Genomic DNA, 19,857 nt, shown 5'->3' on the forward strand with positions numbered 1-19,857 from the left:
GTACTGAGCTCCAAATCTCCTGATGACTGCATACAGCTTCATGGATTGCTTCATATACGATAGATGTTGAGTAGCACTGGAGACAACATGGGACAAGACCCCACAGCAAAACTGTCATGTGGCCAAGCAGAAGTCTCCCAGTGGTGTTCTCTGGAGGTAGCCCTATAGCTAGAAGCAGAACCAATGTATCACTGAGCTCCAACCCCCAACACTCTAACAGGATACCATGCTTATCAAAAGCATGGTATCCTTATCAGTATCAAAAGGCACTGAAATATCAAGAAGAATCAACAGGATTGCACACCCCATGTCTATCTCCCAATACAACTCATCAATCAGCATGTCTCAACACCAAAATCAGGCCAAAAGCCAGCCTGTAATGATTCAAGACCATCTGTTTCATCTAAGTACTTCTGCAATTGCATAGCTATCACACTCTTTATAATAGCATTGCACCAAAAAGGGGCATTAGCAATTGGCTGGTAAGTCTTTAAATCAAGATGTATCTACCTTCTCCTGCATTGAGGCATTTGCCATCTCCAGCCCCCAATATCTTTAAAAGTCAGGAATGACAGATTGAGAGCATGTAGAGCAGTTGACCAACTCCCTACAAGTATCTTCACTTTACCCTCAAGCCACAGTAAGTGAAACTGATCCCAGAGAACATGACCAGATGGCTCTCTAGACATGTCATCAGAGACTATATTAATAGTAGTGTCAAGGTCAGAGCAAAGCAAAGCCAAGCAACGTTATCCTTGAAATGCCTTGCAGATGTGTTGTAGTAGGCTTCAGAGGGTTCTGCTGTTGCTGGCTGTGATCCAGAACTCACTAGCTTCTTTACCACTCTGAAAAGCTCTGCCAGATGCAAGTATTGCCACCACAGCCACACAGTGGGTACAATTGTGTGCTCTTATTTGTGTTTTATCACTCTCACTGTGAGACTTCTGCCATTTGAGCTTGAGCCATCACCCAACTTGTTTCATTGTTCAAAGCTCACTGGAAGACCAAGGCATACCTCGGGCTGTGCAGTGCAAGAAAGAGCACATTGGGGCAATAGTGCCCCTGGGCCTGCCCATCTCACCATTTTATAGTGGGATCAGAGCTTCAGTGGGAATATCAAACATGCTAACCAGTAAGTATTCAGGGATGAACCATCCCTACAGTCACCATCAAATCAAACCTCATCCGGAAAACGTGTTCTCCCTAGCAGAGAGCGCGTGTTGCGGTGGGGGATACAAGCCATCCCATTGTTGCTGGGCGGATTTGTGGAGGGACCCAGGTAGTGAATTGGTTAATCGGGTCGCTGGGGAGAACTGCTTGTTGCCAATTTTGAAGGAGGGGTCAGAGGTTTTAAATACTGGTCGCCCAACTTTGAGCATTCTCTTGGCTGCTTGCACCCGCCCACCCTCCCTGTATTGGGGGGGTTGTTCACTTGACCTTGCTATGCCTGTCATGGGGTCTGCTTTGAGGCAGGGACCTGGTAGGAATTTGTCCATTTGGCTGATTGGCTGGTGCCATTTGGTTTTGCCTACTGCGTAGCAAATCGTCACAACTTGTAAGGTTGGCAGTTAGGCATTGGTTCAAATTGGTTGGTGGAGGGGTAAGTGCCTACCCCTCCAATGGTGGTGCGGAAAGGGAATTCCCTTAAAGGAATCCAGGGGCTTGCCATTCTTTTTGTCCTTGTCCCTGGCATCGGACTTGGGCCGTGCAAGCCACCAGTAGCATGAGGGTGAGAAGTGAGGGACTGAGGCCCAGCTTCATTTTCTCCCCAAAAGTTGTTTCCCACACTGGCTTTCGCTGGAATCCGGAAGTCAGTTCTGTCCCCTGGGCAAGGACAGATTGTTGGAACCAATGCCTAAGCAACCACTCACTTGGATGTATTTAAATAAAGTTGTGGCCAAAATCGTGCCAAAAACCCAAACCAAAATTGATGTGTGATGTGTGAGTTATTGAGGGGTGGCTTGGGGACCTCGACACGCAAGTGATCTATCCATGATGACAGCGTTACAATCGTGGACACCCAACTACAGAACCATACCCAATCCACTCTGGGAAAGAATCAGAACAGGAATGTAACCTGCAGCATGGGCTAGTGATGTACGAAAACAGCCACATGATTCTCATTGCAGGCACGAAGTCCCAATTTGATCCTATCAAGACAGCCTCGGAATATATGTCCTACAATAAAATCACTTCACTTGGGGAGTTCTCCTATACCATCCCTAAGACTGTCTCTGTCAATTCTGACAGGAAGGCAGTTAGGCAGTGGGGTGGGTGATACACCAACAAGTTATCTGTTCAGTTTCCCCAGCTAAACACCAGGTACGAACCCCCAGGTGCACTGGCTTCCTGACAAGAGACATAATTTTTGTAAATGGCAGCAACTCCACCACAGCCCTTCAGCCTATATTAGTGCTTCAGTATCCAGTATCCAGTCACTGATTTCCATCAGTATTTTTTTCTGCCTCACAGAAATATTTACTGCTTGATCTTATAACCCATGACACCAGTATAGTAATCTTTATATCTGGTTTTATACTGACAGCGGGGCCATATCACATAAACAATTGTTATGCTTGCAAATGCTCTCCCTTACAGATCCACAATGCGATGTAAAGGCCACCATAATGCATTATTGTGTTTTTAAAAAGCATTGTGGGTTGTAGAGGATTTATGTAGCTTCTTCTCAAAAACCATCTTCTCAGAAGTTCTTCAAAAACCAGCAACCTAATTTACTTGGAAGTAAGTCCCACTGAGTTCAATGACACTGATTTCATTAGTTAAGTGGATTGAGTCTAAGTGGATATAGGATTGAGCCATTTCATGAACAAAAAAGAAATATTAAGCTTATGGCTTCTATAAGCTAATTAAAAAATTACCACAGGGATAGTCCCCTCTCTCTGTCTCTCTCACACATTTTGTTTCCAAAAAATAATCTCAGATGCAAGTGACAAATCAAGAAAGACTTAAAATGTAAATTGTTTCAGAAGTGAATTGCACATTAGAAATAAAACCTCATTAATCCTACAATAAGAAAACCAATAGCAATTCAGGTGAATATTGCAGACTTCTCCTCCTCTTTAAGTGTTTCATTGATTTCCATTTTCATGAGGTTAAAAAAAGCGAACTATCCTTTTAAAAATTCAGGTCCTACTCATTCAGTGAATAGGAGGTTAGGAAGACAGAGAGGCATGGTAAAAATAAGATGTCCTGGATTCTGCCTGCCATCTTCTTGTATCTCAGCCTTAAATAAGTTTGTTCAAATCCAAAGCTATTATACAATATATGCACAGGACCTACTGCAGCAATAAAACTGCTAGCACATTTGCAAAGCTAAGCAGGGTCCGATATGGATTCAAATTGGATGGGAGATTGCATGCTGAGATTCCTGTATTGCAGGGAGTTGGACTTAGATGACCCGTGGTATCCTTTCCAACTCTACAATTCTATTTAATGATTCTATGACCTCTGTGCGACCAGGGCTGCTTCAATTATGGGAACTAAATCCCAGGAAGCTGCCTTATATTGAATCATAATGGTAACGGTACCCCTGACCATTAGACCCAGTCGCGGACGACTCTGGGGTTGCAGCGCTCATCTCGCTTTATAGGCCGAGGGAGCCGGTGTTTGTCCGCAGACAGCTTCTGGGTCATGTGGTCAGCATGAGTAAGCTGCTTCTGGAGAACCAGAGCAGCACACGGAAACACCGTTTACCTTCCCGCCGGAGCGGTACCTATTTATTTACTTGCACTTGATGTGCTTTCGAACTGCTAGGTGGGCAGGAGCTGGGACCGAGCAACAGGAGCTTACCCCGTCACAGGGATTTGAACCACCAACCTTCTGATCAGCAAGCCCTAGGCTCTGTGGTTTAGACCACAGCGCCCATACCATTGCTCTATCTAACTCAGTATATTGCGCACACCTAACCAGCTCACACCTAATGCTAAACCATGGTTTAGTGGTATGTACATGATTTTCTGTGACAGTGAGTGAGTGCTGCAACCTCCACTTACCCCTGGCTGGGAGAAGTTTTGCTTTACATGGTTCCTGGCTTCTTGTTATACACAAAGCAATACTAGTTTAAAACTAATTTCAGCATCATAACCTTTGGTGTGAACTTGCTTTAGTTTGCAATTGGTTAAAGAGTGTCTTAAAACAAGATTCCTGGTTAAAATCCAGGAACTGGTTGAAGTGAAACTGAATTGTAGCTTATTTGCCTTCTCAGCAGACTGGGACGACTAGAAAGGAGAGAGGAGCGTTCAGATATGTTCCCACACAGAATGCTAAATCAAAGTTTAGTGGCATAGGCTTTCCAGTGGTTTAGACAGATATCTTTCCTAACCCTGCTAGGAAATGCCAAGGATTGAACCTAGAACTTGTCATGCAAAGCATAAGCTCTATACTTGCTACAGCTCCTTCCTTTGCTGTGAGTACACAGTACAGCCTTGATACAGAATATTCCTCAATGCTGAAGCGAACACAGCAGCTCTCAGATAAGTGGGAGTTTATGCACCAACACCAAAGGTACTGTACTGGATCAAAGCTACTGCTTTCAAGAAAGTCCAGATGATTTCTAAAGATTGCTTCCACGCAGGTGGAAACTTCAGCCTAAGTTGATACTGTTTTATTTATACATTGGAATGCTTGAGTAAATATTTTAATTTAAAACACACAAATCCCATTATGACTAAAAGCTTGATCAGATATTCTTGGTTTATTGCCACTATTCTTGGTTTATTGCAGACTTCATGCAAACTGTATGAAGTTGCAGGAAGCTAAGCTGCAAAGGCAGGAAGCTTAGCACCTTCACCTTGTGATTTATGTATTATTGGACAAAGAGAGAGAGAGAGAGAGAGAGAGAGAGAGAGAGAGAGAGAGAGAGAGAGAGAGAGAGAGCGCAATCAATATGGGCGGTCTTAAGCATATACCTGCTGGCCTAGCAATGCAAATTCTGCTGGCGAAAAGGTTGGTGGCCTGATTTCTATATAGGTGCTGAGTGGGCAGCTTCCTTCAATAATACCCCTAGGTTCATCTTGATTCTAAGTATACTTCAGAAATATCAAATGCACTGTACCAGTATTAAAAAAGAGGATTTAGAAGCCTTGCTTCACCCCAATCCAAAGTATATATGAAATAGAAAACAGCAGCATCAAATCTCTTCGGCACTAAAAACGGCTGCAGTAGAAAATTTAGCTGTGTGCACTGTTTTCTCCTGTGATTGCACAAAGCCTTTTTAGATTCTGTCTCGTTTTTTTAAAAAAGCAACAACTAAAAGCTCTGTTTTTAAGAATGTACACCTTAACACAAAACATGGTACAAGTCAACACTGTAAAATGCCTTAGTGGTTTTAAATATATATATATATTATTTTGAACTATAGCAACAATTCCCCTTTATGCTGGCCCTCATGAGTTATTTACCGTATTTATGTGCCATACAGCCTGTTTTTGTTCTTTTTAGTTATTCCAATTCCTTTAATTGTTATGATTGTTTTATTTTGTTCTCTGAATGTTTTTAGCTGCTTTGAACACTCTTATATTGGAAAGGCAGCATATAAGTCATTTTCATTAATAAATAGAATGCTACCTTTCTTAACAAGTCCAGGTAAGCTGCCAGTACAGCCTATTGACAAGGAAAAAATACTGTGATACATGCTCACATATTTCTTGACTATAAAATAAGCCCACAACTTACACACATTTAACTTGTGTGCATTCAGCTTTATGCGTGTGGTAAAAAAATTAAAAGGGGGCGGAATTCTGGGGGAAATTACTTTGGCAATCCCCTCCACCATTGAACCCAATGTGTTTTGAATATACACAATTTTGGCTTTAGGTGCAACCTCCAGAACGAAACCCTTGAATAAATTGTGGGCTTACTGTATCTTAAAATGTTGCACAGATTACTAAGAAGACATTATGCTGCAGCCCTATGCATATTTATTTACACATCATTAAACCCTACTGGACTCAATGGGATTTAGGGCCAAACCAGAAATTACTAGAAATGTGTGCTTATTTCAAAAAAATACAAATAGTAACCAAATAGTGCGTATATGTGCATAATAATTGCTGAGGACTTAGCTACATTAGTAAAAATGCATTATAACACTGTGACACCAGATGGTGCTGTAGAGCTGAAATTGCAACTCAATGATATTTTCAATTGTGAGATTTACAACCTTTTTTTGCAGAGCATTTTCCTAACCCTCCAAAAATCAAAGAAGAAAGGAGCCACAAATCTGACTTAACGGCACAGTATTTGGAAGTAAACTGCAACCAGATCAGGCTTACTTCTGAGCAGGCATGATTAGGCTCCGACTGCCACAATAGGATTTTTATATACCACATTTTCCCGTGTATAAGGCGCCCCCTATATTTTGTGACTAAAAATTAAGAAAATGCACTATGCACTATCCATGTATAGGAAGACCCCTTATTTTAAACTTCAAAAATTTAGGAAAAAATATAGTCTTATAGACGGGAAAATACGGTATATACAGATTTGAATTCCTGACTTTGAGCATGACTAGAATGCATAGTTTTCATTACCATATGGGGAAACTCTAATATTAGACTGTTACCCAAAAGCCAAAGCCTGTAGCCTTAGAATGACATGGAAATTCATTTTCAGAGAGACGTAAGATACTATTTCATATCAGCAGAACCTACATTTCATTAAGGATCTATACAGCAGGGAATCTGTAGTCAAAACTAATTATATTGATTTAGCAATCAGGAAAGATCATTGCAGACAAAATTACTGATCTCAGTCATAATTCCTGTTTCCCACAGGTGAGGAAATTTGCTTTTTCACAGGACATAATCACAGACACAAATATGTCAGGTTAACTATTCGACAGCTGTGTAGCTTTGTGAAATATTATCCTAAGAACTACTGTAACGAAAGTATGTATTTTCATTTCTTCATGTCATTTTGATACGCTGCGTTTTGTTATTCCAGCCTATGACTGAGGGCATCTTACCTTCAAACTAGTAGCTCTAGTCACCATCACCCATAAGCAAATGCAACATGTGAACCAAATCAGTGACCACAGATATAAGGGGGGGGGGGTGTATTTGATACTGTTTTAAGCATTCTGCCTCCATGTCACAGTTTTTCCAGCTTCCAGCTGGAGGAAAATGTACAATATGGTTACCCTGACCAGAATGAACATCAGGATATTCTTTGTACTACAGGCAATTTTGGAGACAGGACAAAAAAAGAATGAAGTGAATCAGATTGTGGAGATTATGCAAATGTAGGTAGGCTTGGACACTTTCTTTGCAGAAATGATGACACATGAGAAACTGTGGCGCATGGATTTTGAATTGGGATAGAAACCACAGAGTATGTCTCTGTTCCACACTTTGAGTATCAAGGATGTCTGTGCATTTAAACAGGTTTTTCACATATCTAAACATCTGCATGCATATTGGGACCCAAAACCATAGCAGGGGCCCCAGAAATATGTTCATGAGTATATGTGATCAATATATTACATGTTTGCCATGAGAAACAATGATGTACACACATGGAACACATTTGCTGTGTAAAATAAGGACTGCCACCAGAACCCCGTGTCTCGGAAACAAGCTGTGCCCATATTGCCCAACTTCCAGTCATCATTACAATGAATGTGCCACGCGGTTAACACTTCATGCGTACTCTCTAAGTGTCCCCACAGATGGTTTTATCCATTCTCCATGGCATACAACATTTCCCCATGGTAATGGGAACAGATTCTGATTCTGCAGTTTCCTTGTAGCATGCATGCATCACTTTCATGTTAACTCAAGAAGGAATATGCAATCTCCCCTCACGCCCCCCATAAGGTTTTAAAAGACTACGCGTACGCATGACTATGAGAACCCAAACATTGTGAGGAGATACCCCAGATTCAAGAGAAAATAGACAAACAGTGAGCCAGAACCATGCCAGGATAAAGTACTGTATAGACCAGACCTCAAAAAAGGGCAAGAAATCAAGGTGTAACACACATCATTGAGAATGGAGCATTTTACACAGGTGACAAAACTGATATAATACAAAATGTTGTGGAAAGAACATGTACAGTCTAGACTTCTATTTATGCCCTCCCCAAAAATTGTAGCTCAAAATGTTCACCAGGTTACAGCCATAAGAAAGCCCTCCAAATAACACTTTTGAGCTCACAAACGCTTGAAAAACAAATTCTTCGGCCAGTATAAAAGATTAGGGAAATAGTCTTCATAACATTTTTTAAAAGTTTGCACAGATTTGAAAGTCCCTTCGAGTAAGGAAAATGAACCCTGTCACTTTTGTTTAGTGATTCCCAGAATGGTGATCCTAAATGCACTTGCAGCAAAAGAGACAGTCCAAGAAAGAACTTGGTGTCTGAAAGAGCTCATTGTGTGATTATATAATACATAACCAGTAAAAGTGAAGCGCAGTAAAAAAAAAAGGGGGGGGAAAGCTTAATTCTAAACATCAATTAAGCCTCTGATTAGGGAATCCAGGTTAGGATGTATGGCCAAAATGCGTAAATCTATAAGGCACATGTAAAAACCGACAGACACATATGCCAGGGCACAGCTTTGCTACTATTTACCTCTCAAAATAAACATTCATTCTGAATTTTTCCTTCCTTAAAAGCCCCTTGTCATCTTCTACTCTGCTTTTCTTAGTTACAGGTCCTCTATACTGCCATTAAATCAGATTTCTGACTCATTTTATTCTTTGATTTTTGTAGGGGTAAGGAAGACAAAACTTACCAGAGTTCTCCACCAGGTTGGAAACCACACATGTAGATTTCCCAGAATGCCGCCTTCTGAGGCATCCCCCACCCCCAGAATAATAATAGGGCCATCTACCATCAACTGTGTGAGGAAGATTTCAGGAGAGAGGGAGGCAGGCAAAGACCGCTTCAGAGCATGATCCTACTGGACTTCCCAGCCACAAGATCATTCTAACCAGTGCTACTTTTCCAGGAGCTTACCCAGGGTCCGTGTTTCCTTTTAGAAATGAGGCACACTGGAGACTGCGGTGTCTTTAGGATATATGGTTTATTTACACATATATACGTATATCCTTAATACCCTAAAAGAGTCTTGCTTCTCCCATAGCCACAGCCTTGGATACAAACACACAACAGATGGGCGGGTAATAACAACAATTAGGCATGCCTCTGACTCCCTGGCTTCCCAGCCTGCTGTTTGCTTCTGGCTTCTAGCTCACTTAACTCTCAACTCTGCCCTTTGTCTTTCTACCAGCAAGTTGAGGGGAGGGCACTCATCCAGTTGTTGTGTGGCACAGGGCTACTTCCTTTGTTACCCTAAGGGCCCATACTTAGAGGACCATTACCAAGATACTTGTCTGCCTATTTCCACAATTAGAATCTTTGCTTAGATTTTACCACTTGCTGGATCCAGGAATTAGAAGGGGCTCAGGCTACAGCCTATTCCTCCCCCTCTCCCCCAACTCATAACAGTACCCAATGTGAGCCTAATGTCAGTAGTGATGTGGTGGAACTGCCCTCCCAGCACTGGTGTTGCTACCACTATTATATCCATGCAACCCCAACCTTGCCGCCACCCGAACTCCTTCCAGGTAAGCAGCAGGGACACCAGTGTTTGGAGGGTGGCTCCACACCACCCCCCACTAATGCCTAATGCAACCTTTAAAATGCATAAATAAACACATTGATCACAAACATTACATAGCATTTTCTGACAAAACTAGGGCCGGTCAGTAAGAATAAGAAATTAGCCTTGAGGACAAAAATTCAGAATCGTGTTTGGAACAAACTTTACCACTGCTTTGCAGGTTATGGTATTTTAAAAGAAAAATACCACCCCCATGAAAAATAAATTTCAGCCAATACACTAGTAAAATTAAGAATGTGTTTTACCAGCTATCCAGCTATTTCTTGGACGTATTATGGAAAGAAATTATCCTTAAACACTATATTTTTCATCTTTACTAAAGTGCATTTGTATTGCCCTGATGGCCGGGTTCGTTTGGGGTAGCTTAGCGCAGATTTCCTGTCTAGACCATGCAATTAAATATATATTGTTTGCAGTTTAGAATGTACTTTGTACTTTAATTAGATGCAGGAAAAGCATTGTTAATATAAGCTCACCATGAACATTTTGAATAAACTGACACTCATTAATGAGTCAGCTGGCAAACAAGCTTGCACACTACAGTATCCTTGTTCTAGTACATATTAAAAGTAAGAAAAGGCATAGGATTTCCTGTGAAACAAGCACAAAGGGTAGGTGGGGAGCCAGAATTAAAAATATGATAATCAAAAATGTATTTTTCTTACCAATGTATTGGGTTTCCTTTCTACAATAATAGCTAATATTAACTTCTATTAATTTTTTATTATTTCTTAAAGTGCTGCCACCTTATCAGCACTTTTTATTTTTTTAAAAAAATTCATGCTGCATTATATTATGCTTAGCCATTTTTAAATATTTCTCTAGAACAGACTGCTGCATTCTGAGTGTCTCAGAGAAAAATTAGCATTCAAAAGCTTGAATCTCAGTTCCATTTCAGTAGGTAAAATCTGAATATATATATATATTTGTTATCTGCAAAAAGAATCTGATCTTTGCTATTTTCAAAACTTGCAATATTTTTAGAACATGTATCTTCAAACACTTTGGGGTATTTGTTCTACATCACAATCCTAGACATACCTACTCAGAAGTAAAACAAATTTAAAAAATTTTAAAATGTCCAGTAGCACCTTAGAGACCAACTAAGTTTGTTCTGGGTATAAGCTTTCGTGTGTTTGCACCACTTGAACTTTTCATTCACTAACAGAAGTCAATAACCATATCTGCTCTTTTACAGAAATCAATGGAATTTCCCCTAAACATAACTACATTTCTCATGATGCATTTTTGGCTTCGTCTTCTCCTCAGGAAGACGATAAACACTAGTTTGGTGAGCCACAGAAACCAACTAACTAAAAATGTTGTTATGAAGCCAAAGTTGGCAAAATCGAAACCGAAATAAATATGAACCTTGGGGGTGGGGAGGTAATAGCTGTACTTTCTAGAGAAGGAGGTGCTGAAGAGGACATGTTTGAGGGTTCCCACTATACAACCATCTTATGAGCCCCCTCCTAAATCAGTAGCCCCACCCCAGCAGACTTACCTACTGCTGGACTGGAGGTGACAGTGGTAATGTTTTAGGCTATAGTGTGCAGCTGTGAACTGCCTACCATTTTAGTTATCCACAATACCCATGAACTAGCATCACTCTGGGGCATTTGCAAAATCAAAATCATCACCACAATGTACAATTAAAATGGCTCACAAACCCAGCTGCCTGGCCCAGAGGGCCATATTAAAAGTGGTAACATGTCTGGAGTCTATAAAGGAATATTTAGAAGACTGTTCATGATTCTATGAAACACTTCATAGAGCTGGAATAGTGCACTGGTTACGGATCTGGGCCAGCAACAACCTGGCTAAATCTCAAATCACAGCACAATCCTAGCCCTGTCTACTTAGCACTAAGCCCTATTGAATTCAATAGGGCTTTGCCAGGTAAGTGGAATTAGGATTGCTGCCTTAACACTGAACATGAAGACAGTTTAGAAGCTGCAACTAGTGAAGAATGTCTCTGGTTGGACACATATTACGCTGGCCTTGAAAAATCTGAACTGACTGACAATTAGCTACTGAGTCCAATTTAAGGTGTTTACGTTGACACAGTAAGTCCTAAACAACCAGAGGCCCAGATTTCTGAAGGAGTTTCTCTTGCCACATTGACCTACCCAGTTGTTAAGTTCAGCTGTGGAGTCCCCGCTGGTGCTGTTGCCACCCTCAGTTGTGATGGCACATCATGAGAGACCTTTATCTGCAGTAGCCTCCAGGTTGTAGAATGATCTCCCCTCTGAGGTGCCATCTTGCACCATCAATGTATGCTTTTCAACCCTTTATCAAGATTCATCTCTTTACCCAGGACTTTGATGGAGTGGATGTCCTCCCTCTTCGTTCATTGCTGCTCTGTACTGCTGTTCTGTTCTTTTGATTTTGTGTCTGTGCTTTTATTTTATTATATTACTGTAGATTGCATTCATTTTAATTGCGATATTTTTGCAACTTGCCCTGGGGTCCATTTGGTGAAGGACAAACTATAAGAACAAATAATAAATGCATAGGCTCCTCTTACTAAGGAAATGCCAGACTGGTCAAAATCCAGTAGGCTACAGATATTTAGCTATGCTATGTTAGTGTGCTCAAGACCCAAAAGCCATACAGAGTTCACTCCAACTATTAAGTCCTCTATATAAGTGGCTCATGAATGTGTCAAAGATATATAATGTACTACTGTTTTATACTTCTCTAAATTGAGTATATTTATTTGTTAGTGTTGTGCTCCTATTTTCCACAAGTTACATAATGCTTTGTTCTGTCATTCCAGAGCAGCCTTTCTCAACCACAAGCCCCCAGATGTTGGACTACAACTCCCATCATTCCTAGCAAGCAGGGCTAGTGGACACGGATAATAGAAGTTGTAGTTCAGGAAGGGGATGGGCGTAGGTTGAAAAAGGCTGCTCCAGAGGGTGGAACCCAAATCAACAAATTACAAGGGGACTTCAACTAAACATTAGGAAGAACTTCTGGTTGGTACAAGCTATTTGACAAATCACCCCCGAGTGCTCACTGGAAGGACAGATCCTGAAGCTGAGACTCCAATACTTTGGCCACCTCATGAGAAAAGAAGACTCCCTGGAAAAGACCCTAATGTTGGAAAAGATGGAGGGCACAAGGAGAAGGGGACGACAGAGGACAAGATGGTTGGATAGTGTTCTCAAAGCTACCAGCATGAGTTTGACCAAACTGCGGGAGGCAGTGGAAGACAGGAGTGCCTGGTCCATGGGGTCACGAAGAGTCGGACACGACTAAACAACAATTTGACAAATGGAACAGGCTGCCTCGGAAGGGGGTGGAATCCCTTCATTAGATGTTTTTAAGCAAAGGCTGGGTGATAAGCTATCAGAGATGCTGTAACAGTGGATTTCCTGCAATAAATAGCAGGATGCTTGGACTAAGTGACCTTTGATGTCCCTTCCAGCTCAATTATTTTTTGCCCACATTCACAAAGACCAAGTAGAGTTAAGTAGGTATGATTTCCCTGACATAAAAACAATAGATTATTCTAAAATCTGATTCCTTAACGGTCCACTAGAAGTATGGCAACATAATATTTTGAGGGGAAAATGTGAATAAAACTTAAATATTAAAACTAGTTGACACCTCTTGTAAAGGTTAACAAAAAAAATTGAAGTTGAAGTTGGGAACTGGACACTTCTTTGATCCTCAGCCACTATATTATTTAGCAGTAGTACCACTTCATTTCAGAATACGCTTTGTATTACAATGAGTACATTTTTCATTACAGCTTGGCAGTAGTTTCCTGGCAGTTTGGTAAAATGGTTTTGGGATAAATAGATCCATGTTAGTTTTTTTAATTCTTCATACATAAGTTACATTTTTATAAGACCAAGGCTTGTGTCACAAAAAAAATTAATGGTAAAAAAATGAATACAGTACTAAAAGCATAATTGCTTTAAAATGTTACAGGAAAATTTGGCCAGCCCTTTCTTTATGGATGTTTATATCAAAGCAAAACCTATACAGAGAAATGCTGCAACCTGTGGAGAACAAACAGAATAATTGCAAATGCAGAAGGACATAAAGAAATAAAGCCTTAAAATGCTCCAATGGGACGGGTCACTTTTATAACTTATCTTCTCTTTTTTAAAAAATCTGCTTTGTGCTTCCAGTAAATCCTGAATTAATCTCTCGCATGGTATTTTTGTTTCAGATCAGTCAAAAGAAGATAATAGCTCTCGTGTTATCTATGCTGGCGTGCGCAGCATGCTTAAGTCCTCAGCTATCCTCTGGTTTGCTCTCAGAGCACAGCAATGCTGCTTTTGCATTATATCCTGAAGCAAACACTCCCATGTGCTGAGTCTGCATGTGGAGCCCTCACCAGTCCCCCTGTCCAGGGAGACTCTAGAACACTTTCCATCCCTCACATTGACATGACAGGGAGGGTGAAGCACAGCAGCCTCGGGCTGCCTTCCGTGGCTGGGCAGCGCAAAGTCACTCTCTGACCCTGTGCCCTGGCAACTAACAGGACACTTTCTGCCCTGGATTTGCCCGCACAGAGCCAGGCAGTAATCCACAAAAGGCTGGACAGCCTAAAGGTGACAGATGATTCCAACTCAGTCCAGTTTTGCTGACTCTCAGCAAGCGTAGTGACAGAAAAATAATAATCAAGGAATGCCTTCAATGGAACCGACTGTCACTCTCTACACACGTGACTGCTCAGTTTTAGTGTTTGAAATGTTAGACCCATATAAAGAGAAGAGGAAGGAGAGCTGCAAAGAGAGATGTGCAAGTGGTAATGTATACACACGAAGCACATGCAACAGAGAACATGTATGCAGGCAAAGGAGCTCAGTAAAAAATAAAATTAAAACTATGTAGGATGAAAGAATGTGTATCAGTGGGAAAGACAAAAAAAGAGGACAGGTCAAATACAGAACATGTGGATTAATAGCAAGAGAACAGTAAATGGTAGGAGAAAGGGTGCACATATATATGGATGCAGTTAAGCAAAGAGGTAGCATTAACATCCGAGAAAGACTTGCCTGCCTGCCAGAAAGAGAAAACGTGCAAGAAGGTTGCCTGAGTCACTGGTGAGCAGGGCTTTTTATCCTTAACAGGTGCACAACAGAAGGAATACTAAGTGCAGCAACACAGTAGGGAGGAGAGAAGTTGCTCTTGGTATGAGATGCTCCTCCTGTGCAATTCTCAAAAGAACAGGAGCACGACCCTAAACTGAAAACGGGCGGGGGCGAAGGGAGAGTTTGGAAGAGAGGAAAACGAAGAGCGTGTGCGAGAGGGGGAAACAGGAGGCACAGGTGAATACTCTGAGGTGAAGCATACCTGCATGCAACCTGCAGCGAGGTACACACACACACGTAAGCAGGTAGTCCCGCTCGCGGGCGCTCGGCCCTCAGACCGGTCACTCACTCGTGTGCCTCGCAATCTCAATTGAAGGCGAGGCTAAAAGTTAACTCGGCGTGACCCGCGCGCGCGTTTGCCCAGGCGGATGGCGCGCGCTCAGGGCGGCTGCTGCTGCTGCTGCCGCCGAAAGGAGCCGAGCGCCCCGGGCTCGGGGCAAGCCAGCCGGTGGCCCGAAGCCGCCTTACCTCGAATAGGGGCCCGATCTTGTTCTTCTCCAGGTAGGCTTGAATCCTGTTCTGCTGGTGAGACGCCATCAGATTCAGCTGCCGCCCGGGGCGAGGGGCTGGCGTCGCCGTGTTGTTGTTAACAGCTCCTGCTGCTGCTGCTGCTGCTGCTGCTGCTTCAGCGACTCCCGAGGTCCCCTTTTGCTGTGAAGCAAAAAGAGGAGAGAGGGAGGGGAGGAGCCGGCGGGACAGAGACGGAGAGACCGGCGTGGAGAGGTCCGGCGGACGGCGCAAACTCGCCTCCCTAGAAGCCCGCCCGCGCGTCAGAGCCGAGCCCAGCCCAGGCTGCGAGGCGGGAAAAGGCTGGGGTCTCTCCCGCCCTGGAGCGCCGGGTGCTTGGAGGGAGGCGGCGGGAGCAGCCCTTGCGCGAGCGCTGCCTGGCTGCTCGACAGACACTCGCTCCTTGGTTACAGGGAGCGGAGCCGCGGCTCCAAGCTGAAGCCGCCTCGCCAAGCTTCGCCTCCCTAGCGACAGCGCCTCTCGCAAAGCCAATGGCAACGGCGCGGCTCGTTCCCAAGCGCGGCCAGACGGGGGAGCCGCTTCCCTCGCAAAGGAGGAAAGCCGTTTCCTAGGCGGCGTGGCGTCTCCCGCCCCCGGTGGAAAAATGTGGGGAAGCCACGGAGGGGCTGCGGGGAGAGGGCGCGCGGTGGGATGGCAGGCACGGAGGAGGGCGCTTCCGAGTCTAAAACGCGTGCTCGGTGTCACTTGGGAAAACGCTTTCGGACGCCAGAAACACAAACCACGATACCCTTAATTTCACGCGTGGTTTTTTTTTATTCTCTACGGTCCTTTTGGCCGTTGCAAACAACCCCGGGGAAGCTACAAAGCATGGAGGGACCAACATCCCCCCTCATATTCAATCTGAATCTTATTTTTTTATTTTGCCTATTTTGGAGGTTCTCAGATACTGAGGAGGGGTAGAAATTTTGGAGAACTATGCAAGTGTCCTAACAGTCCGTGAAGATGCATCTTCTTTAAATATGAATAATAGTATTTAACAGATCCATGTTACTTTATTTCCCATAAATAATCACCTGTCCTCAACCATTTGCGCCACAGGGTCTTTTCAGGAGTACATGACATTTCCCCCCATAACTGAAGCACACAGCTCCAATAGGAATGTTTAATAGCCCTTCTGGAATACGCTGACATGACTCCCCTGTCACAACCTGAAGGGGCTGCCATCAATCACGCTACTCCATTAAAAAGTCACTCCCAAGGACTATTCAGGTGTATAGGCCTAAAACCTTTAGGGCACGGGTGGGCAAGGTACACAGTCCCTCCTGAAGAATATGATGGGGGCCACATGTCAGTTACGGGGTGGGCTCAAAGGGAAAAGGGGACGGAACAATGAATTCAACTCATAACTTTGTAAAGTCAATTCCAGCTACGCAATTGTCAGAGGTTTCTACACCCATCCAGGTGAGCAAGAGGCAGTTTCACAGTTTTAGCACAGAAAAAGTACTCAAGGAGGGTGCAGAGGAAGGCCTGGAGAGCGGATGTACGGCCCACATAGTACTGAGGGCTGGATAAAGAGGCCTCTGGGATTCCCTACCCTAGCTTTTAAGGCTGGGGCTTTGGCAGAGGCAGCCACTAATATTTTGTCTTTGTAGGGCTGCAGTTTTTAACTTTGCCACTTTCCTCACAATAGGACTTGCACAGCACTTACTTAAGAAAGTGCCATTACACAGAGTAATGCAGAGTGCAATTATCTCCTGCTCTTCCTCTAAAAAAGAGAGTACCAGTTGTTATTATTATTTTCAGCACATCCATGGACAGGAAAAGAGCTTCCATGTAAGGACCTAAATATGGTTTTCAGGCAAGATTGACTCTATATCTCTCACTTAGAAATTAAGCCATACTGTATCAGTTTTTGAATTCATGTATTGTTTACACCTATGCATCTGTTGCTGAAAAACTAAGCACATAAAATATGAGGAACACTTGCTTCTAGTTGTATGCAGTTTTCCTTGCACCCATAATCTACTTAACTACAGTATTTAATATCCAGAACACTTTTTTCCTCTGAATTAAAATAACAAAGTATTCCAATCAGTAAACCAGAAAAAGGAAATAACTGTTGTTTCATTTGAGTCAGGACACATCAGAGCGCATCAGAAAATATTTGCAATGCATAGCTGCCCCACAAATGTGCAGTAATAATCTCAGCTCGTGAGTAGAGTTCATTACACCAGACTAATCATAATCAACCTTTTCTTGTCTGAGATTTGGGATAATATCTTCCAAATACTAAACTAAACCATAAAAAGGCTCCTCAAAGTAGGGAACTTCTTGTTGCTTTTCTGGCTTTCAGAGAAACAACACTGAACGTTCTCAGAGTCAATGTATGAATCTTATGCTAATACCACCACATAGAGCTGTTTTTGAAGCAGTCGAGACTCATCCCATGGCTGTGCTGGACATGCCTCATAACAACAGATGGAGTAAGAGCTTTCCTAATAGGACAGACTTTCCACCAACCCACTTTGTCACATCCTTTTTCTGCTTAGAGACGCATGAGGGAGATCTCTTTGCATTGATATGCTTTTGATTAGGATTGGCTGAGTGGTCCAGAGAGCTGATTAGTCAAGGGAACCGGAGGTTGGCAGAAATGCCTCTATAGTCCAAAGGAAGTATATAATGTGTGTGGAACAGGAAAGAGTGTGTGGCTTTGAAAGTTTGAGGAACACCTTTTTTTAATTGCTTGACATTTTTGGGAGGAGGTCTGTGCCCCAGTAGTTCTAGTGGACCAGCACCCACTGGGCAATTGGTATAGGTTTTTTAGTAGTAGTAATAATAATAATAATAATAATAATAATAATAATAATAATAATAATAATAATAATAATAAATAATAACACAACGCAATCTCATTGAGTTCAGTGTGGCTTACTTTCAGGTACATGTCTTTGGGATTGCAGCCTTAAGGTACCATCCAAACCCACATCGTCTTCCCAACTGGCAGAGCCACCTCCACAGCTCAGCCATTCATGGTGATGGAAACAGGAGAAGGGGCAGAACAATTTGGCCAGATCCATGTGCCAGTTCAATACTGGCACACCGATTGGATCTGGATTGGGCCTGATGCCATCAGTGGATCCCAGGCTGACTCATCTCCACTCTTGGAACATGAGTGGAAGTGAGGGATTGGTTCCAATGAAGTGATGCTTGCATCACTCTATTGGTGGGATTCTGGCTCAGCCAGCAAAGCTGAATGGGGCAGCACCTCTGTTCAATCTAAAACCCCCATAACCAGGTCTAAGAGGTGTTTGGATTGCTCTGTTAGGGTTGGAACCAGACTTCCAGTGCAGTCCTAATTATATCTACTCACAAGTGAGTCCTGTTGAATTCAGTGGGGCTCACATCAAGGTAAGTGGGGTTAGGATTTCATGCTTAGAGTTAGTCCCATTGATTTCAGTTAATAAGCTATAAGCATAAAGTCTGGATCCAACTCTTGGTGTATTAAGTGGAGTTTAGTTCTTGCAACCTTTGAAGCTTCTAAGTTGGTTGAGAGTAGAGTCTTGAGAGTAATCTTGAAAACCCAATATTCTGTCTACTGAATTACACGAGCTCTTAAACCGATTTGTTGTGTTTTCATAAGTTGTGGCTATTCTGATAATGTTTATAGAGTTTCAGAAGTGTCTCATGCATCTTTGAACTGTGTGATACATTAAAAAATACTGAGGACTCGCCATTTCCGTTTATGGGGCTATAATGAACCCTCAGTCATCACAGGAAAATCAGAACTAGATTTAAATACTTGAGTGCCTAATAAAATACGTGTTCTGCAGAAAGAATTGATTGTGTAAGCACTAGAAGAAAAAGAAATTGAAGTGATAATTTGGCTTTCTGCAAAGGACACAAACATGAAGTGCCAAGTCATTCTATTCTGATTACAAGTTGATCCATATGCTATGTATGGAACTTCTTTTTCCAGTTTCATCTGGGTATCTGAAACATATTTCATTGTATCAAGTTCAATTGCTGTAAGTAATGTAAGCAGACAATAAGGAATTCTAAAAAGAGTTTGAGGAGAATGTTGCTAAAACATAAAGACAAACAATGAAAAGGTTTTTAAATACAATGGATGTGTAGGATACATTCTTTGTCTTTTATTGAAAATTCCCTGCGTTCTTACAGAACTCTCCAACTTTGCTGTATCTTGAAAGATCAATGTTCCAAAAGGCATTTGTTAATACAAAATCACTTCAGATTATAGATTGGAGTAAACTTGCAATACAAAAAAGGTCCTCAAACAGAATTCTGAAATGACCATAAATTTCTGTTCCTTTGTCAAGGTTGATGTCATGGAGAATTGCCCAGATTAAACCTTAATCAAAGCCCATTCTTTCTCATCCAATCAAGTGTGTTCATAAATGAAACATATTTAAGCCTTCAAAACATAACTAAGATAAATGGATTGACTCCTGCCTCTTATTCTTTTACAAATACAGAGTTGGAAGGATCAGAAAAATATGGTAGAAGTTTTTAGATATGAAACAAAAACCCTGGTACATTCCATGGCTGATCCATTGGGTCACATCATTATGAATCAATAAAATGGATGCACATAGCACATTGCATTCAAAACT

At 42.2% G+C, this 19,857-nt stretch overlaps 1 protein-coding gene and 1 long non-coding RNA gene across 6 annotated transcripts in view; one reads left to right on the forward strand and one right to left on the reverse strand.

The window, feature by feature from the left end:
* C8H8orf34 (chromosome 8 C8orf34 homolog) overlaps nucleotides 1-15,795 on the reverse strand; it is a 90,987-nt gene extending 75,192 nt beyond the window's left edge. Inside the window, exon 1 of one of the 5 annotated variants that reach the window (XM_028736759.2) lies at nucleotides 15,227-15,788. In XM_028736759.2, coding sequence (XP_028592592.2) covers nucleotides 15,227-15,295 — 69 coding nt within the window. In that variant the 5' untranslated portion in view covers nucleotides 15,296-15,788. Of the gene's footprint in view, nucleotides 1-14,960; nucleotides 15,046-15,226 lie in introns of those variants that run through there. The other 4 variants (XM_028736761.2, XM_077932933.1, XM_028736760.2 and 1 more) reach the window with 4 other exon arrangements.
* Nucleotides 15,174-19,857, forward strand: part of LOC144328693 (uncharacterized) — a 35,058-nt gene continuing 30,374 nt past the window's right edge. The window contains exon 1 of the long non-coding RNA XR_013393900.1: nucleotides 15,174-15,259. This is a non-coding gene — a long non-coding RNA (uncharacterized LOC144328693). The remainder of the gene's footprint in view (nucleotides 15,260-19,857) is intronic.

Source organism: Podarcis muralis, chromosome 8 (genome assembly GCF_964188315.1).
Source record: "Podarcis muralis chromosome 8, rPodMur119.hap1.1, whole genome shotgun sequence".
In the NCBI taxonomy this organism is placed as follows: Eukaryota; Metazoa; Chordata; class Lepidosauria; order Squamata; family Lacertidae; genus Podarcis; species Podarcis muralis.